The 21,971-nt window shown below is 45.5% G+C and overlaps 1 protein-coding gene across 1 annotated transcript in view; it reads right to left on the minus strand.

The window, feature by feature from the left end:
- Positions 1-20,418, minus strand: part of cux1b (cut-like homeobox 1b) — a 69,620-nt gene extending 49,202 nt beyond the window's left edge. Inside the window, exons 1-4 of the mRNA XM_085964141.1 lie at positions 18,857-20,418; positions 15,520-15,656; positions 12,474-12,537; positions 9,247-9,359 (exon numbers count right to left, since the gene is read on the minus strand). Coding sequence (XP_085820267.1) covers positions 9,247-9,359; positions 12,474-12,537; positions 15,520-15,549 — 207 coding nt within the window. The 5' untranslated portion in view covers positions 15,550-15,656; positions 18,857-20,418. The remainder of the gene's footprint in view (positions 1-9,246; positions 9,360-12,473; positions 12,538-15,519; positions 15,657-18,856) is intronic.
- Positions 20,419-21,971: the final 1,553 nt, after the last annotated feature.

Genomic DNA, 21,971 nt, shown 5'->3' on the forward strand with positions numbered 1-21,971 from the left:
ATTCTGAAGGGGGAGGGTGAACAGGCAGAGGTCGTGGTTCACATTGGGACCAACGACATAGGTAGGAAAAAGGATGAGGTCCTGCAACAAGAATTTAGGGAGCTAGGTAGCAGATTAAAGAGCAGGACCTCAAAGGTTGTCATCTCTGGATTACTCCCGGTGCCACGTACTAGTGAGTATAGGAATAGGAGGATAGAGCAGATGAATGCGTGGCTAAAGAGTTGGTGCAGGAGGGAGGGCTTTACTTTCCTGGGTCACTGGGCCTGTTTCTGGGAAAGGTGGGACTTGTACAAGTTGGATGGGTTGCACCTGAACCAGAGCGGGATAAATATCCTTGCGGGGAGGTTTGCTAGCACTGTTCGGGGGGGTTTAAACTAAAATGGCAGGGGGTTGGGAACCTGAGCAGGGAGACAGAGGAAAGGAAAACAGGGATAAAAGCAAAAGATAGGAAGGAGAAAAACAAAAGTGGCAGTCAGAGAAATCAACGGTTTAAATCAAATGTGGCCACAGTAAATAATAATTCTAATAGGTCTAAGAGCATTAAAAAAACAAGCCTGAAGGCTTTGTGTCTTAATGCGAGGAGCATTTGTAATAAGGTGGATGAATTGGCTGCGCAAATAGAGGTAAACGAATACGATTTGGTTGGGATTACAGAAACGTGGCTCAAGGATGGCCGAGACTGGGAACTCAACATCCAGGGGTATTCGATATTCAGGAAAGATAGGCAAAAAGGAAAGGGAGGTGGGGTAGCATTACTGGTTAAAGAAGGGATTAATACAATTGTAATGAAGGATATTAGCTCTGATGATGTGGAATCTGTATGGGTAGAAACATTAGTGGGAGTGGTATATAGACCTCCAAACAGTAAGGTGGAGGTTGGGGATGGCATTAAAAGGGAAATTAAAGAAGCGTGCAATAAGGGCACAGCAGTCATCATGGGTGACTTTAACCTACATATAGATTGGGCCAATCAAATTAGTAACAATACTGTGGAGGAGGAATTCCTGGAGTGTTTACGGGATGGTTTCCTGGACCAATATGTCGAGGAACCAACCAGAGATCAGGCCATCTTAGACTGGGTATTATGCAACGAGAAAGGATTAATTAGCAATCTTGTTGTACAAGGCCCCTTGGGTCGGAGCGATCATAATATGATCGAATTCTTCATTAAAATGGAGAATGAAGTAGTTGACTCAGAGACAAGGGTCCTCAATTTAAATAAGGGAAACTACGATGGTCTGAGGAGCGAGTTGGGTAGGATTGAGTGGGGAATGGCGCTCAAAGGGTTGACGGTGGATAGGCAATGGCAAACATTCAAAGACCGAATGGATGAGCTCCAGAATTTGTTCATCCCAGTTTGGCGTAAAAATAAAACAAAAAAGGTGACTCAACCGTGGCTAACAAGGGAAATTAGGGATAGCATAAGATCCAAGGAGAGGACATATAAATTGGCTAGAAAAAGCAATAATCCTGAGGATTGGGAGCAGTTTAGGAGTCAACAAAGGAGGACAAAGGGATTAATTAAGAAAGGGAAAATAGAATTTGAGAGTAAGCTATCAGGGAACATAAAAACTGACTGTAAAAGCTTTTATAGATATGTGAAGAGAAAAAGATTAGTGAAGTCAAGCGTAGGTCCCTTACAGTCAGAATCAGGGGAATTTATAATGGGAAACAAGGAAATGGCAGACCAACTAAATGCATACTTTGGTTCTGTCTTCACAAAGGAGGACACAAATAACCTCCCAGAGATGCCGAGGAACATAGGGTCTGATGAAAGCGAGGAACTGAAAGAAATCAGTATTTGTAGGGAAATGGTGTTAGGAAAATTGATGGGACTGAAGGCCGATAAATCCCCAGGGCCTGATGGTCTACATCCCAGGGTACTTAAGGAAGTGGCCCTAGAGATAGTAGATGCATTACTGATCATCTTCCAGAACTCGATAGACTCTGGAACGGTACCCATGGATTGGAGGGTAGCTAATGTTACCCCACTATTCAAAAAAGGTGGTAGAGAAAAAGCGGGAAATTATAGACAGGTAAGCCTAACATCGGTAGTGGGGAAAATGCTAGAATCTATTATAAAAGATGTAATAGCAAAGCACTTGGAAAGCAGTGACAGGATCGGACAAAGTCAACATGGATTTACAAAAGGTAAATCATGCTTGACTAATCTACTGGAATTTTTTGAGGATGTAACTGGTAAAATAGATAAGGGAGAACCAGTGGATGTGGTGTATTTGGACTTTCAGAAGGCTTTCGATAAGGTCCCACACAAGAGATTAGCGTCAAAATTAAGGCACATGGGATTCGGGGCAAGGTATTGACTTGGATAGAGAACTGGTTGGCGGACAGAAAGCAAAGAGTTGGAATAAACGGGTCGTTTTCCGAGTGGCAGGCAGTGACTAGTGGGGTACCGCAAGGATCGGTCCTAGTACCCCAGCTGTTCACAATATATATTAATGATCTGGACGAGGGAATAGGATGTAATATCTCCAAATTTGCAGACGACACAAAGCTGGGCGGGAGGGTAAGCTGCAAGGAGGATGTCGGGAAACTCCAGTACGATTTCGACAGGTTGGGTGATTGGGCAGAAACATGGCAAATGCACTATAATGTGGATAAATGTGAGGTTATCCACTTTGGTGGCAAAAACAGGAAGGCAGATTATTATTTGAATGGCAATAGATTGGGAGAAGGGGAAGTGCAAAGAGACCTGGGTGTCCTTGTGCACCAGTCACTGAAGGTAAGCATGCAGGTGCAGCAGGCGGTTAAGAAGGCAAATGGTATGTTGGCCTTCGTAGCAAGAGGGTTCGAGTACAGGAACAAGGATGTCTTGCTGCAGTTGTACAGGGCCTTGGTGAGACTGCACCTTGAGTATTGTGTGCAGTTTTGGTCACCATGCCTGAGGAAGGACGTTCTTGCCATGGAGGGAGTGCAGCGAAGATTCACCAGACTGATACCTGGGATGGCAGGAATGACGTATGAGGAGAGATTGTGTCGATTGGGCTTATACTCACTGGAGTTTAGAAGATTGAGAGGGGACCTCATCGAAACCTATAAGATTCTGTCAGGTCTGGACAGACTAGATGCAGGAAGGATGTTTCTGATGGCCGGGGAGTCCAGAACCAGGGGTCATAGTCTAAGGATAAGGGGTAAGCCATTTAGGACTGAAATGAGGAGGAATTTCTTCACCCAGAGAGTGGTGAAGCTGTGGAATTCTCTGCCACAGAGGGCGGTGGAGGCCAGTTCATTAAATATATTCAAGAAAGAGTTGGATATATTTCTTGAGGCTAAAGGGATCAAGGGATATGGGGAGAAGGCAGGGACAGGGTACTGAAATTGGATGATCAGCCATGATCTCATTGAATGGCGGAGCAGGCTCGAAGGGCCGAATGGCCTACTCCTGCTCCTATCTTCTATGTTTCTAAAAGTGTGAGGTTATCCACTTTGGTAAGAAAATAAAAAAGCAAATTATTATTTATATATGGAGATTACAAAATGCTTCAGTACAGAGGGACCTGAAACACAAAAAGTTAGCATGCAGGTACAGCAAGTAATCAGGAAGGCAAATGGAATGTTGGCCTTTATTTCAAAGGGGTTGGAGTATAAAAGCAGGGAAGTCCTGCTACAACTGTGTGTGAGACCACACCTAGAGGGAGTACTGCGTACAGTTTTGGTCTCCTTATTTAAGGAAGGATATACTTGCATTGGAGGCAGTTCAGAGAAGGTTCACTAGGTTGATTCCTGAGATGAAGGGGTTGACTTATGAAGTAAGGTTGAGCAGGTTGGAGTTTAGAAGAATGAGAGGTGATCTTATTAAAACATATAAGATACTGAGGGGGCTCGACAAGGTAGATGCAGAGAGGATGTTTCCCCTCATGGGGGAAATCTAGAACTAGGGGGCATATTCAGAGTAAGGGATTGCTCATTTAAACCCGAGATGAGGAGGAATTTCTTCTCTCACAGGGTCGTAAATCTGTGGAATTCTCTGCCCCAGAGAGCTGTGGAGGCTGGGTCTTTGAATATATTTAAGGTGGAGATAGACAGATTTTTGAACAATAAGGGAGTGAAGGGTTATGGGGAGCGGGCAAGGAAATGGAGCTGAGCCCAAGATCAGATCAGCCATGATCTCATTGAATGGCGGAGCAGATTTGAGGGGCCAAATGGCCTACTCCTGCTCCTATTTCTTATGTTCTTATGAAGGTTGTTCTGTCAGTGTTGTACAGCATTGAGGTGCTGCAAACACTGACAAGCACTGCACAGAGGTGCACGGCTGCACCCAGGCTCTCCCATGACTCCCTCCATATGCTTATGGAGGGAGTCACAGCACGCAGGGAGGTTCTCTTCCCTTCCCATGGGCGGAAGAGACCTCCTCAGGAGATCAGTGCAGCCTGGTTGCACATTGCAGAGGAGGACACAAGCAGGGATGTCATCAGGAGGTCCAGGCTGCAGTGGCGCAAACCTTTCAATGATCTCAGTGGATCACAAAATGTTACTACAAAGCCACACTCAACCGCATCCTGCTGTGCCTCTCATCACATCCCCATCACTCTGCCTTCCCTACCCTACTCCTGCACATCCTTACTCACACCAACTTACCTTGCACCTCCACCCATCCCTCTCTATCTACATTATCACTTCCCCATCTCACTAACCACCCCTCACACTCACCTTCATCCAAGTTCAATCGTACCAACTAACAACACACAAGGGTAGGCACTTGGATGTTTTATCCAATGTTCATTTAAAGTTTCTGTTAATGTGCTGTCAAACATTGAAACCTTGATTTTCAACACTTTGCGTTCTTGGACAGATTTGTGTGCACCTGTTGAAGTGGCTTAGTGAGTTGCAGTGAATGGTGAGACATAACGGTACCCCCCCGCAATGGTGATGAGTGTGAAAAGAATGGCTTGGGCATTGTAGGGATGCTTTATGGTGTTGGTGTGGGGTGGTGCCAAACTGGCGCATTATGTGGCAGCCAGGGTGTACAGCGTCAAGTGAAGTAAATCTGGCCATGCTGAGGCCATCCCTGGCAGCAATGTGGTCGGGTGCTGATGCCCAGTGTACTGTGCAGTATCAGTTGATTGCGGAGAAGGTTGGTGTTGGTGCTGCTGGTGTGTCTGGTGTTGGGGTTGATCGTAGTGGGATTCTGAGGGCCAAAGTGAGATAGTTTCAAGGGCACCGATGCTGATGTAATAGATGGCAGGTGAGCTTGAGATGATAGAAGCGATCTGTCAATGGTGAGAGAGGTTGTTCCAATGAGGTGACAGTGGACAGAGACTTTGCTCCAAACACTTGCAACCTGCATAAAGCTCAATCTGTCTTCCAAATGCAGTAAGCAACAGTTTCTGAGTTTGGAAAGTGAGCAGCTGTGAGATGGGAGCTTTTATAGCACATTTGCAGCTGTCACGTAATGAGATGATCCCATGCTGATTCAACTCTCGACCTCCTTACCCGACGTGATCCCCAAGCAGCGTGGACTCTGTGGGCGACCTTGTAAAATGGTAAGGTGAGTTTAAAATACTGTTTAATGGGTTGTCAACAAGGTCATAATGACCTAAATCGCCTCCCCCGCCGCTGTGTGTTGGGTCTGTTCAGCCCTGACAGACCCGACATCTGGGAAAGGCCTGTGGCGGCGGGATGACAGCAGGTTTCCGACCCGGTCAGAAAAATAAATTTCCCACCCGACCCGCCACCAAACGCACCTGCTGAGCCCCTGAAAAATTCCCCTTTGTGTGGGATCCACCTCCTGTGGATCAATCAATCTTGAAGTAGGACTATCAGAGGAACTATAATGTAGCTAAGCCCGTAACATCAATATGCAATATTGTCCATCCCGAATTCACTGTGTATTCCAGGTCATGCAGGGGAAAACCGGACATCTAATAGATGCAGAAAGACTGAACCAAAAAGCATGGGAACCTGGCTGGTCCGAGGAGGGACAATACTGAAAGTAAGTAATGGAGTATGGTGAAGATGGCTGGTCTCTACACTCACTGCTGAGAAGAATGTAGCTTTAAGAGATTGTTCCCTTTTCTGCTGTCATTGTACACAAGTCGTGTATCCTCCTTGTTTAATTTTGTGAATAAATCTAGTTCGTTAATTTGGAATCTGAGTGCAGCTCAAGTGTGGAGTGGTGATAACAGGATCTTCAAAAGTGCTCTGGAGAGGTCAAATGTAGTGGGTCCCACCGATCTAGAATTAGGCGAGTCCTGAAAGGTACCGGGTCTCTCCAGAGGCAGAAAACTGCAGGGCTACAGCTTCTGCTTCAAGGGTCACTTACAGCAAGTGCTGCGAGACTGCTGAAAAATAATGTGAAAGTACACGACCCGAATGCCTTCTCACACTGGTAGGAGAACAGGCTCAATATCCACCATGATTGGGCTGTAGGATGGCAGGCAGCAGCTGCTGAAGCTCTGCACAGTCTAACCAGTGGAACCATCCCTCGATAGGACGTGGCTGTGCCCATGCTGTAGTCAGGAGAATGGTGGCACTCACAGCTGACAAGAGAGTTATCTTCTTGCCATGCCGCTCCTGTTGAGCTCATGGTACCTGCTGCTCACCAAGCAAGGGCGAAAACCTGTAAGCAAGGTCTCTGTGGGTTTGAGGTGGCTCCAAAATGATTCGGCTGCCGATGGAGGTTCAGAACCAATGCAACTCTCTGTGCCAGACTTGGTAAACCTGAGCTAGGCAGGTCTGCAGGGCACTGCTGATCGTAGCTGGGCTGGCTCACTAAAGGCACCTGGAGGGTAGACCTTTAATGAAGGCTGAGATTCTTTCCCCTCAGCTCCAGAGGACCCTGGAAGCCACTGTCCTAATGGTAGGGTGGTCCTGGCTGGACAAGCAGCAGGAAGCTTACCAATGCTTTGTGATGGTAGGCCACGAGCTTAGACTCCAGCAATATCCCTGCGCACTCCTGGAGATTCCTAAGCCAACCAGTGCCTAAACCTAGGTAACTGCGATGTTTCCCTATGAAAGAAAGTCTGGAATTTATATAGCGCCTTTCACAACCCCAGGATGTCCCAGAGCACTTTACAGCCAATGAAGTACTTTTGAAGTGTAGTCACTGCTGTTAAGTAGGAAATGCAGCAGCCAATTTGCACACAGCAAGCTCCCACAAACAGCAATGTGATAATGACCGGATAATCTGTTTTAGTGATGTTGGCTGAGGGAGAAATATTGGCCAGGACACCAACCATGGTTAGAATGTGTGCATTCTATATGGGGTAAACAGAATCTTTACCTATACGGATTTCTCAGTAGTTTGGGTTGGAGTCTCTTAAACGTGCTGGGTCTCTGAAGTTAATCAGGAATTTTCCTCCATAAGATCAAAATCTGCTCGGACTGCTCGTTACATCCAAGTGTTCAATTTTACATCAGCACTGGCAAAGAGCTGGGAGGGAGCTACGTGCCCACGCTCTCCGCTGGTCAAGGAGTGTCATGAAATAGGCTACGAAAGGAACTTAAAGGCTAAGTGGGGGATTTAGAATATGGAGTCGAGCAAGACACACACAATGTTTTTAACAGAGAGCGTTTGTTTAAATGACCGTTTTCCACACTTGGAGCAGCACATGAGAACATGAATGGAAGAAGAAGTTTAAGGCATGTGATGTCTTTATGGGTTTATGGAGGGACACTCACGTGGTGAGTAACAAAATACATTCTTACAGACTTTCCCCGTGGGATTTTCTGGCCGAAGCTCTGCTACCTACAGCACACAGAGACAAACTGCTCCCTTGAGTGGAACACTGTTAAATGCTTATTGTTCTGTGACTATCTCTTTGGATGGGTTGCAGCCTCTAGTCGCTAGAACACTGACCCAACCACCACTGTTTGCTATGACTGCACGACAGCTGAATCCTGATAAACTCATAACTCACACTGTGTTTTAAGCTAAGATACTCAATTATTAGTAACAAGGTGTTTGATAAGGTGTCACACAGGAGGCTTGTTACAAAAATTCCGGCCTCTGACAGGAGGAAACATAGCAGTGCAGATAGATAGTAGGTTGCGGACAGGAAATAAAGGGCTCGGGTAAATGGGTGCAGCTGGGATTGGAGAAGGGTTGGAAGTGGTGTAACCCAGGGGTCAGCTCTGGATCCACTTTCAGCTTAGGGAGCGAGATGTCGAAACTTGTTGCTGACACAAAGTAGCAGGCTTGGCAAACAGCGAGAAAGACTGTAAACTTCAGGAAAAGATAGAAAGGTTAGCGGAATGGACAGACAGGTAGAAGATGCAATTTAATGTGGAGAAATGTGAGGTAATACATTTTGGGAGTATAAACAAGGAATGGAAGTATACACTCAATGGAAAGGTTTGAAGGGTGTGCATGAACAGAGAAACCCAGGGTTGAAATACATAATTCCCTAAAACTGCAAGTGCAAGGAAGATAAAGCCATAAAAAAGGCCAATAACATTTTGGGTTTTATAAATAGGGGTCTAAAGTAGAAGAGCAATGAGTAAAAAAGTAATGATGAATTTGTACACGGCAATTGTTAGATCTGAGTTTACGTACTGTGTGCCGTTTTTATAGAAAGGACATTGAAGCCATAGAGAGCACACAGTGTAGATTCACCAGCATTATACCAGGGATGGGAAACCACAGTTAGCACAAGCAACTTAAGACAAAGGGAGGTGGGGGGGGGGGGATTTCCACTGGATACTTTAGGTGCTAGAGAGCCTCCGAGGTGGCCAAGATGGGGGCTTGAGCTAAAACGCTGGTTTAGCCTGCGTTTAGCACAAGACGCCATCATGGTAAAGGAGTTGAAGCTCTTGATTGCCGCTTAAAATGCCTGCTAGCGCTCATTAAAGAGGCTGCACAGCATTTTGGTGGATAGCGCTTGACCTAATGCCCTCTCCTATCAATGACCAGCTGTTTGGGAGTAAACATGGCGCTGATGTCGATTTCAAGCGCTACTTAAAGGGATGCTCACCATTTCATGTTCACTTGCTGTTGGAGCTGTGAAGAGGACCGCTGGAACACATCGGGAGACTTTCTGGGACACTTCACTAACACTCAAGCAACATGGGGAGGGCGTGGGGCAGTGGGATTAGTTTAGGATTGCCCTATCAAAGAACTGGCACAGACACGATGGCCAAATGGTCTCCTTGGATGCTGTATACTTCTATGGTTTTAATACATGTGATAAAATATTCTTCACAGGCTTAGCCTATTAATCCAGAAACATGGATTTCTTTCCAGAAGTTCTACACAGCTAGGAGTATGCAGTGTTGTATTATACGTACAGATTCCAGCTCCTGGTTTCTGGCTCGAAATCTTTCTCTCTGACTTGAAATGATGGAGAGCAGAGAGTCCATCTGTCCCTGGGGAAGTTCAGAGGTTGGAGAAGGACTAGAAGCTGCAACACAGAAATGTATTTAGTGAGCATATCTGTAAACAGCACATTAGCTAAAAGGAATGCCTTGAAATATATCAAATACCTGCACCACCAAATCCTTCACAATGATATAGTTGCCAACTGTGCTTGGATGTATTCTGGCAGGTTTCATTGCATGAAACTCTCTATGACCCCCTGCCTCCAACCACTGTTGGTCAACCAGCCTTTTTCTCATCTCCAATATTTTTGTAATAAACAAAAACGTTCAAAGAAACTGAAAAAGTACGACCAATTTTTTTAAAAAATATCCCTATGATTTTTTTCTCCTGGGTTGCTTGCAATTCCTGGAGGCTCCAGGACAGCCCTGGAGGGTTGGCAACCCTACCACAGGTACAGAGAACAGAAAATAAATCTAACCAAGTAGCTCAGACTACTGATACTATCCTGGGTACATGCGGGTTCAGTGGGGACGGGGGTGTGGGGAGGGAAGAGAGAGGCGGATTTGCATATCAATTCAATTCAATTCAATTCAAATCGCTTTATTGGCATGACAAGTTACATCTTATGTTGCCAAAGCATCGAAAAACATTCATGTTTGTTCACAAAAATACAGATCTATCCATACAGTGTATAAACAGATATATCCCTGAGTGTATAAATATACTTTCATATAATTTATATATACTCTTTTCTTATATTTAGTGGTTGTCCCTCTGTTTATGGCAAGCTGTAACATAGTGTGCCGCTAGTGTTACGCAATTTCCCTCTTCCCCTAGTAGGTATGGGAGTTTTTGGTCGTCATTCAAATTTCTGAATTCCGGGCATATTTTTGTGAATTTTGGGTAGAAATTCTCCCTTATGCCCTGATATTTTCTACAAGCTGTGAGGAAGTGCATCTCTGTCTCCACCACTCCCTGACTGCAGTGAGAGCATATCCTGTCCTCTCTTGGTAGCCGGGTCTGCCTGTGTCTACCTTTTTCGATCGCCAGGTTATGTTCACTAAGTCTGTACATTGTCAAAGTTTTTCTCAGTTTGCTATCCTTTACCATGGTCAGGTAATCAGCCATGTTGTATTGTCTGTTTAGGGCCAAGTAGCAATTGAGTTTGCTTTGGGTTTTTGTTGTTTCTGCCCAATATGACAGATATTTTTCCTTTTGCTTAGCGACGATTGTGTTGGGTCGAATTCTTTGTGTTACGCTGTCACTGTCCTGGGGCTGGTTATTGTTAGTAGTTACTTCACTGAGTCCCAGGACTAGTTGACTGAGGGTATTCTTCTTTATGGTCCTCTCTTGGCATTTCAGGGCTTCGTAATGATAGCATTGGGGGTTGCTCATTTCTAGGTGTTTCCAAAATTTGGTGGCTCTTTTTTGGATAGTGATTAGTAATGGATATTGGCCTAGTTCTGCCCTGCATGCATTGTTTACGGTTTTCCTTTGAGTCCAGAGGATACTTTTACAGAATTCTTTTCTCCATGCACCTCCATCATTGGCTTCCCCTTCCACCTCTGTATGGTCATCTCTGGTCTATCCCAAGGCTTCCTGCATTTCTCATTTATATGTTGCCCCTTGGTGACATCATCCGTAGGCATGGGGTCAGTTTCACAATGTATGCCGACGACATCCACCTCTCCTTCACTTCCCTTGCCTCCATACCCACCTCCATGTTGTTGGAATGCCTGCCCAATATCAAGTCATGGATGAGCTAGAATTCCTCCAACTGAATACTGGGACAACTAAAGCCATCTTACTTGGCTTCTGCTAAAACCTTTTTACTTTTGCCTCCAACATCATCCCCCCCCCACTCCCCCAGCTGCTCAGTCATGTTGAATTAGACTGTATATAATCTTGAGGCCCTGACTGACCTAGAACTGACCTTCAAGCCCCAGGTCCCTCAAGAGTGCTTACTTCCACCTCCAGAAGATTGCCTGTCCCCATCCATACTTCACTCCCACAGCTACCAAAACCCTTCTCCACATTGCCTGTCCCCATCCATACTTCACTCCCACAGCTACCAAAACCCTTCTCCACATTGCCTGTCCTATCCATACTTCACTCCCGCAGCTACCAAAACCCTTCTCCACATTGCCTGTCCTATCCATACTTCACTCCCGCAGCTACCAAAACCCTTCTCCACATTGCCTGTCCCTATCCATACTTCACTCCCGCAGCTACCAAAACCCTTCTCCAGTGCCTGTCCCATCCATACTTCACTCCCGCAGCTACCAAAACCCTTCTCCACATTGCCTGTCCTATCCATACTTCACTCCCGCAGCTACCAAAACCCTTCTCCACATTGCCTGTCCCCATCCATACTTCACTCCCGCAGCTACCAAAACCCTTCTCCACATTGCCTGTCCCCATCCATACTTCACTCCCGCGGCTACCAAAACCCTTCTCCACATTGCCTGTCCCCATCCATACTTCACTCCTGTAGCTGCTGAAACTGGTATCCACATTTTTATTACCTCTAGACAGATTTATCCAATGCTCTTCTCACCCGCCTCCCGAATACCACCTTCCACAAACTCTAACTTGCCCAAAACAGCATTGCTCACATCATGTCCCACTCTGCAACTTCCATTGGCTCCCTGCTCCACAATTCATTAAGTTCAAATCCTTGTACTTATCTACAAATCTCCCTCTGAGCTTGCCTCATCGCACTTCTGCAACCTCACCCAGCCCTGGATCCTTGCCATTCTCCTTGCTCCTGTATCTGGCCTCCTACACAACTCCTCCTCCCTCCATCCCATTATTGGCGGCACAGTATTCAGCTATATTGGTCCTACTCTCTGGAACTTTGATTAACCTATCTATTCACTGTCACTTTCTCCAACTTTCTCCCACTACTGCTTGTTGTCAGTATTTTTTCTCGGTGAAGCACCCTGGGATTAAATGTGCTATATAAATACAAACTGATGTTGGTCCTATAACTACTACAATTTGAAACATTACAATAGTTGAGGGTTTTTAACAACAAGCATTAGTTGATCAGTCTCAATCTTTGTATCACCCGATCACGACTTCTTCATTTACCTTATACTCATCGTGGATTAACAGTCAGATCCTGGCACAAATATATGGTTTTCTGTAAATGTTGGTTTCAGACACTAAAATATTTAATTTGTTGCATTCTTACCAAAGAGGGCTGTAGCTTCTTTGATGGGTTCTGGAATCTTCTCCATGTTGCTCAGGTCTTCTCCCTAATGTCAGTGAGAAATCAGAATTTACGGTCAGTTCAGGAGTAATAGACTGGATAGGTCACAGTTACACACCCCTGGGCACCCTATTATAGGAAGAGTATTGGAGGCATGGAAAGATTCAATAGAACGATACCAGGACTGAGAGGTCATTGTTACGACAAATGGGGGGAGAGGGGGGGGAATAGAGGATTTCAGAATACGATTTTTGTTTTTGAGAGAGTAAATAGTGGAAGAATGTTTCCACTGGTTGGTGAATCAGTAACAAGGGGACACAGACTGAGGATTCTCATTAGAAGAATGAACAGGGGAAGTAAGAAACGTCTTCACACAGCTGGTTATTAGAACGGGGAACACGTTACTGCAAGAGGCTACTGGGGCAGAGGCAATAGCCCTCCATATAAACTTGGGGCGGGAATCGGGGGCCCAAGTGGACGTTGAACCGTTCACTGTCGTGCGAGGCCCAGGAGATTTTAACATGTTCTGACACCGACTCCCACCCGAAGTCAGCGGAATGACATCGATGCCAGCGGGTGGGAGTCAAAATTCACGTGGGGATTAGACGGCCAAATTCAGACAAGCTAAAATGACGGGAGTCGGGAAAAGCACTTCTGGAGCGGACTGTTTCACGCTGGAGCTGTACTGTATTTTATATTTCTTTGAATGCTTTTTATGGCATCAGAATGTGTAACATTCAAAAGGTAAAGGCTTCCACAATTGCATTTTCTTAAACATAGAATCACAAGACGAAATACAGCATAGGAGGCGGCCATTCGGCCTTTGGTAGAGCTGTCCAATTAGTCCCACTCCCCTACTCTTTCCTCAAAGCCCTGCAAATTTTTTCCCAAGTAATTATCCAATTCCCTTTTCAATGTTACTATTGAATCTGCTTCCACCACCCTTTCAGGCAGAGCATTCCAGATCATGATAACTTGCTGCGTAATAAAATGTTTCCTCATGGAGCCCCTGGTTCTTTTGCCAATCACCTTAAATCTGTGTCCTCTGGTTACTGACCCTCCTGCCACTGGAAAGAGTTTCTCCTTATTTACTCAATCAATACACTTCATGATTTTGAACACCTCTATTAAATCTCCTCTTAACCTTCTCTGCTCTAAGGAGAACAGCCTTAGCTTCTCCAGTCTCTCCACATAACTGAAGTCCCTCATCCCTGGTACCATTCTGGTCAATCTCTTCTACACCCTCTCCAAGGCCTTGACATCCTTCCTAAGGTGTGGTGCCCAGAATTGGAGACAATACTCCAGCTGGGGCCTAACCAGTGTTCTATAAAGGTTTAGCATAACTTCCTTGCTTTTGTGCTGTATTCTTCTTTTCATAAAGCCAAGGATCCCATAAGCTTTTTTAACGGCCTTCTCAACCCTTCCTGCCACCTTCAAAGATTTGTGTACGTACACCCCCGGGTCTCTCTGTTCCTGCACCCCCTTTAAAATTGTACCATTTAGTTTATCTTGCCTCTCTACATTCTACCAAAATGTATCACTTCACACTTCTCTGTGTTAGATTTAATCTGCCATGTGTCTGCCCATTTCATCAGTCTGTCTGTCCTCCTGAAGTCTGTTACTATCCTCCTCATTGTTTACTACATTTCCGAGTTCCGTATCATCTGCAAACTTTGAAATTATGGCCAAATGCAGGTCATAGATTCATAGAGTTATACAGTACAGAAAGAGGCCCTTCGGCCCATCGCGTCTGCACCCCAAATCAAGCCCTGTCCAGTCTCTCTTCATAGCTGAAGCTCTCCAGCCCAGGTAACATCCTGGTGAATCTCCTCTGCACCCTCTCTAATGCAATCACATCCTTCCTATAGTGTGGCGACCAGAACTGCACACCGTATTCCAGCTGTGGCCTAACTTAGCGTTTTGTACAGCTCCATCATAACCTCCCTGCTCTTATATTCTATGCCTCGGCTAGTGAAGGCACGTATCCCATATGCCTTCTTAAGCACCTTATCTGCCTGTCCTGCTGCCTTCAGGGATCTATGTACATGCACACCAAGGTCCCTCTGATCCTCTGTCCTTCCTAGGATCATAATTGTGTATTCCCTTGCCTTGTTAGTCCTCCCAAAATGCATCACCTCACACTTTTCAGGGTTAAATTCCATTTGCCACTGTTCTGCCCATCTGACCAACCCGTCTATATCGTCCTGTAGCCTGAGGCTTCCCTCCTCGCTATTTACCGCTCCACCAATTTTCATGTCATCTGCGAACTTACTGATCATACCTCCTACACTCATATCTAAATCATTAATGTACACTACAAACAGCAAGGGACCCAGCACCGATCCCTGCGGTACACCACTGGACACAGGCTTCCAGTCACAAAAACAACCTTCGACCATCACCCTCTGCCTCCTGCCACTAAGCCAATTTTGGATCCAATGTGCCAAATTACCCTGGATCCCATGGGCTCTTACCTTCTTGACCAATCTCCCATGCGAGACTTTTGTCAAAATATTTATATATATATATATATATCAAAAAGAGCAGTGGTCCTAATACTGACCCCTGGGGGACACCACTGTATAATTCCCTCCAGTCTAAAAAACAAATGTTCACCACTACTCTCTGTTTTCTGTCCCACTGTCTCTTTAATCCCATGGGTTTTAATTTTGCTAACAAGTCTATTATGTGGTACTTCACCAAACACCTTTATGCTATGTTGATTGTGCATAAATGATGCTTTGATGGCTTCAATTTTCATAACATCAAGATAAAGGGGCTTTAGGATTGAAGGTGGTGTATGCTCTGTGTGTATCTGCAGGCCCCTAAACGTGACACTGGATTTCAGCTCATTTTATGCCATTTTTACATTCTGGTTTATGCACGAGATGCGCAGGAAATTTCAGCACAAGTTTGACGTAGATTTTGGTGCAATATCGGCTTAAGTCGGATAGAGGAAATTCTGTGCCATGGTGTTATCAGTATCGACACGTGTGAACTGTCTGCACAAATGGAAAAGGGTTTGTACCTCAGCATCAGGGCGCTGAAGGGAGGACATTGACTGGATGGTGCCGAGGTCCTGCTCCAGCTTAATGATCAGCTCCTTCTGTCCTGCTGTGGTCTTCACAGCCTCAGTGAACTGTATCTGTAGCTCAGCACAGCGAGCTGTAGCAACACACCAGCAACACAAATCATTAGTACAAATCACACCTGAAATCTGAAATAAACATCAAAACATTCTCAAAATGTAATAGCAGGTCAGTCAGCATCTGAAAAGGGTAAAGTAAGGGAGCTTCATGAGGTGAAATGATCAGTTTAAGGAGAGGGTCGAGAGTGGAAAAAACACTGAAAGAGCAGAGAAATTACAACTGATGAGGAAATAAACATCAGGAAGAAAAAGAAAATCTTGCAAGTGTAAAGGGCCACTGGTTACAGAAACAGGGGTTGAGATTAGACACGTGGACATAGCTGGACAGTTAAAGGAGTTCTTTAGTTCTATGTGTATCGTGAAAAGGGCAGGAGGGGCAGACGCAAAATGGATAATGCAAGAGAGATGGATTGAGGGATGGAATAACTGAACCAGTAACTGGATACTTGAATAAGAGCCAGGTAAATAAAGCACCCGGGCCAGATGGGATTGATAAAGAACTCATGGATGTGCTCGGAGCATCACTGGCAAAGATAAAAACGGGGGTAATACCAGAGGACTGGAGAATGAGAAATGCAGTGCCCTAATTAAAAAAGGGAAATGCGGGGGCATCCAGATAACTACAGCCCAGTTAGTCTGACAGCAGCACCAGGTACAATCGGATCAATTATCAAGGACGAGGAAGTAGAGCACTTAGAGAGATTTAAACTAATTGGAAAGAACAAGCATGGAATTACAAATGGGAGGTCATGCCAGAGAATAGAGTGTTTTGATAAAATGACAAAATATGCAGATATGGGTAAGAAAATGATGTGATGCACTTGGATTTGAGTACGGCTTTTGATAAAGTACAAAACAAAGTCACCAAATTAGCAGACGTGCTATTGACAGCAGTGTACTGAGGTGGACTGAAAATGGTCTGATAGGAGACAGGGTCTGTGCCAATAGGAAGTGTTCTGTATCGGGAGGTATGATGAGTGTGGTCCCGCAAGGCACCGATACTCATCAACACTATCATCTCAAACTTTACAGATAGCACCAAAATAGCAGGAATGGTTAATCTGGTGAAGAAGAGCCACAAGAGCATCGAGACTGTTTGGGAATGTGGGCAAACTATTGGCAAATGCAGTTTAATGTGCAAGGAACAGTCAAGAAAAGAGATTACATGATTAATGGAAAATTACTGACAGACAGATCAGAAAACAGATCTTGGGTCTGACAGCAGTCAAAAAAACGAATGGGATGTTGGATTATAGATTATATAAGAGAATTGGACAGCAGATCAGAGGATGTGATGCAGAGTGTTGGTCAGGCCCCTCAGGAGTAGTGTGCATAGTTTTGGAACTTACGCTACAGAAAGGATGGATCTGAGCTGGAAAGAGGACAGAGTAGAGCCAATAAGATGGCAAGAGGGCTGGAGAATAAAACATGGCATTGACTCGATGGGCCGAATGGCCTCCTTTTGTGCTGTAATGACCTCTATATGGTGATAGACTCAAAGATTTGCGACTAGCTATTAGAAAGAATATTGAAGGGACAATAATAAGGTTCATGGATGTAGATCAGTCAGAGCCTTCTGTATTGGCAGAAGATGGCAAATTGTGAGGATGAGTTTAAGGTGAGAAGACGAAGATTCAGGTAAGAATCAACAAAACATTATTTTATTGACAGGCTGGATGGCCATTGGAACAAGTTGTAGAGGCAAGTAGCTTAAATCTTTTTCAGGTAAAACGTTCTTGAGGAGAAACACATCATCGGGACAGCAGGAAGGTGGAGTCTCTTCCAGCATTGAGATTTCTAAGTTGACCTTCCTTTGCCTTTAGAAGCTGACTGATCTGCTGTACATTTCTAGTATTTTCTTTATAACAGGAATCATTAAGCATGTAATCTCTACTGTTAGATTAGTAATGAACTGGAAACTGTATCCCTTTTATTTGAGTAAGGAGTCAACAATGAAAGATTATAAACACTGTTGTATTTCTGTTGGTTAATAAGGTGCAAACAGTGACCAACTCGAACAGGAGAACCAGTGCATCATTTATACACCAATTCAACTGCTGCAGCCAACAGTGTGTGAGCAAGAGTCCACGTTCTACCTTGTGACAGCATTCACAACTCAGCTTCCTTACTTGAAGTCTCTCAAAGGCCATTAAGTGCTCAAAAAGTTAAAAAAGGCTGAGTCAATTTTAGAGTTTATTTCTTCAGTCGTGCTGTTCAGTAATTGCTGTGTTCCTTAACTTTGTCTGGAATTATTAATTCTGTATTAAAGTCTGGGCGGACCAACCAGAAAGGGGCACTTCTCTCTATTAGTGGAGATAATTAATTATTCATAACAGAATTTTCCAGACCTGCTTTGCTGCAATGTGATGCTTGTTTTTCTTAATGCTCATATTTGACAGATTAAATATGATTTTAAATCCATACATCTGTGAAACAAAACTCTTATACAACAGTGCTTTGTGATTTACAGCCACCTTGTTGAACCCTTCTTTCTGTTGGCTAGATTAAAAAAAAAGTTTTTTCCATATCTCAGTCTTCTTCATGGATTCAATGCAAAGAATGAGGAAAATACCAGGAAATGATTACTCAAACTTACTGCCTGTGAGATATTAAAACGTGCCAAAAATTGAAATCACCCAAGAAACTAAAGATGGGGAATTATTAAATTATTACACAGATTCTGAGTTATAAAAAGAAAACTCAATCTAACCTCAGTCAACAAAAAGGGATACAGTCACTTCCATGATTAATATAACAGTGTCTGAATCAACAATAAGTTTCTATACACTTAAGCGTATTATAAAATTCCCAATAATTCAAGAGACTCCTTAAACATGGTGTACAGACTGGGTAATAGAACGCTCACAGCAGACCCTGCTGGTATACCCTTCCATGGCATATTTTGCTCATGGCAAACCTTATCCTTTTTTAACCATGAGAAGAGATTTTATCGTTAATACTTTCACTTGTCGTTTCTGCAGCTGATCACCTAAAACTACAATCCTGAAAGACAAGAGAGCTAGTACATTTTCTAAATAGGATTAAGGAGCTACGATCTACTTTTGAGCACTAAAAGCTCTACTTCACGATAGGCAGCACAAACCTTTTTATTAATGACTTTAATAATATAAGTATATGAGGGCATAGGTCTTTATACGTCACTCTTGTAAACAAGACTTGAACTAAAGAAAATAAATATGAAAGTGTAAATGCAGACTGGAAATTGAAGGTAAAGCAGAGCGAGGGTCTCGTCAGCGGGCTGCAGGAGGTGCACTGCCGGAAGCACCAAACACTTTTATAAGGTGCACCATTTCTTGCTTTCACTGCAGAATAAAACAATCACAGAGTAAGACATCAAATACAAAGAGGTTACAGTTTCCCCACATTTTCACTGAACACCACTCGCACCTTAGAATAAAACAGTCACAGAGCAAAACATGAGATAAAGTAAAAGGGTTAAGCTTCCCCAAAAGTTAAATGCATCTGATATGAGTTCAACACCTTCTAGCACGAGGGTTATACATATAGGCCCAGTAATTCGGGTCCCAACGCGTGAGTACGGACGGGGTACTCACGCGTGGGCCCGATGGAATTGCCGGTTTTCAGCATGCGCGGAAAACCGGCATTTCCTTTCCTCTGAACCAAGGGGTTCAGAGGTCGAACGCGTGCGCGCGGGAGTCTGCGCGGGCGCGCTGAAATTCCTCTTTTTTTTCCAGGTTTGCCCGTGCGTGAAGGCCTCAACTTTTTACGAATGAAAAAAGCAGACGTAAGGACTTAGTTTTCAAAGGTAAGTGGTCTAAAGTTAGAATTCTTTTTCCACAGGTTTATTATTTTTAAAGACTTTACAGTAAGGTGTCTTTTTAGACCCGATTTCTTAAAAAAAATTTTTTCCAGAAATTTGAATAATTGTTTAAAATAGTTTTTTACAGTTATTAATAGTTCATTTAATTAGTGGGATTTTTAAAAACTTTTATTTGAAGTTTAAGTACTGTTTTGGGCGCCCGGAGTTTTCATGAGTTTGACAGTTCTTACGATCAAACTCATGAATGAACTTTTGCATCCTCCGATTGGTTGCCCAGTGCTCACGTGATCCCAGCCGACGCATCGCACTAAGTACGCCGCTGGATCACGCAAGCACAGCACGCCGGGAACTGAACCGGGCCACTGACAGGAAATCCACACAGGGCCAGGCTTCAACTGTCGGCGCTATGTAAGTGTAGGTCAGGGGCTTGCACCCACGGGAAGCCCCCGACACCAATTTCTGGGCCATTGTTTGAGATGTTTTGCTGATGCTATGGACCTTATCACATGGCTAAGGGCACCAATTAGAACTGCTCTGAATTTGTTTCAGCAAGTGGGACAATGATGATTAATTAAGGGAAAACATGACCGGACCCATTTAAATCTGCAGAATCAGGAGTCAACACCTAACCCTAGATCTGCTTTACACCACGTGATGCCATCAGAAGGAGAACAATCAGCAGCACGAGAAGAACTAGTTCCACTGTGGCCCCAATGCAAGCAGCTACAATCCACACAGACAATTAGTGCCATTAAAATTTAAATGCAACTTTTATGATGTTATTAGTTACCTGAACTGTGATATAAACAGAATAGACAAGGAGCTATGGGACAGGGTCTGTATACCACCTGTGGCACTAATCAGAACACGCCTGTAATTCAATGCGAATCAGTTACCACTCAGCCCACACTCGAGATATAAATTATATATCCTACAGCTCCTCTATATATAAACTAGCTGGGGGAGCCCGGCGTTGCCGAGGCTTTTTCGAGGGCATGTTGTTGTTGGAAGAGAGAGCGCTCTCTCCCTCACACTCTCTCTCCCCCCCCTCTCCCTCACTCTCTCGCCCCCCTCTCCCTCACACTCTCTCTCCCCCCTCTCCCTCACACTCTCTCTCCCCCCCTCTCCCTCACACTCTCTCTCCCCCCCTCTCCCTCACACTCTCTCTCCCCCCCTCCCTCACACTCTCTCTCCCCCCCTCCCTCACACTCTCTCTCCCCCCCTCTCCCTCACACTCTCTCTCTCCCCCCCTCTCCCTCACTCTCTCGCCCCCTTCTCCCTCACACTCTCTCTCCCCCCTCTCCCTCACACTCTCTCTCCCCCCTCTCCCTCACACTCTCTCTCCCCCCCTCTCCCTCACACTCTCTCTCCCCCCCTCTCCCTCACACTCTCTCTCCCCCCTCACACTCTCTCTCCCCCCCCTCACACTCTCTCTCCCCCCCTCCCTCACACTCTCTCTCCCCCCCTCTCCCTCACACTCTCTCTCTCCCCCCCTCTCCCTCACACTCTCTCTCCCCCCTCTCCCCCTCACACTCTCTCTCCCCCCTCTCCCTCACACTCTCTCTCCCCCCCTCTCCCTCACACTCTCTCTCCCCCCCTCTCCCTCACACTCTCTCTCCCCCCCTCTCCCTCACACTCTCTCTCCCCCCCTCTCCCTCACACTCTCCCCCCTCTCCCTCACACTCTCTCTCCCCCCCCTCACACTCTCTCTCCCCCCCTCCCTCACACTCTCTCTCCCCCCTCTCCCTCACACTCTCTCCCCCCCCCTCCCTCACACTCTCTCCCCCCCCCTCCCTCACACTCTCTCTCCCCCCCCCCCCCTCACACTCTCCCTCCAGGCCCGACCGGACTAACCTCGGTAGCACCTGCTGGTGAACAAGGCGGGCTTTTGGACCCGGTTGGCAGACTCCCGTGTCCGATTGAGATCGGGGACAGCCGTTTAAAAAAAGCCAGAGCGGGCTCTCGCGGGCGGGCGGCGCATGCGCGGTCAGTGCCAGTGGCGCGAGGCGGCCCGCGGGGAGTAGGCAGGGAAACCCCGCGGGCTGGCGGCCGTTAGCAAGCGGATCACTTCGGGTGTCCATCCCGCGCTCTGGCCCCGACACCGTCAAACCTGAGAGGGGGAAGTAGAGAGAGACAGGGAAGAGGAGAAGGAGAGAGAGGGAAGAGGAGAGAGGGAAGAGGAGAAGGAGAGAGAGGGAAGAGGAGAAGGAGAGAGAGAGAGGGAAGAAAGAGAGAGAGAGAAATTTTTTTAAGCTTCAGGCCCCGAGTCCCCCCTGCGCGAGGGTGAGGAGGAGGGGGGGGGGGTTGCTAAACACAATATAAAACTCAAATAAATTGTTAATTAATTCCCTGACACATAATTCAAATATTTACCTTACTTCCCTAACACACTGAAAGTGTGGGGAAAAAATCGTGAAAAATCAAGATGGCGGCCACTCACCTCGGTTCAGAAGGATAAGGCCCGCCCACACACGCACTGATTGGTCGACCGGTCAGGTCACCGAAGCGTAGGATTGGTCAATCGTCGAGT

Source organism: Somniosus microcephalus, chromosome 22 (genome assembly GCF_052327205.1).
Source record: "Somniosus microcephalus isolate GS21.2 chromosome 22, FLI_Smic_1.0, whole genome shotgun sequence".
Lineage (NCBI taxonomy): Eukaryota > Metazoa > Chordata > Chondrichthyes > Squaliformes > Somniosidae > Somniosus > Somniosus microcephalus.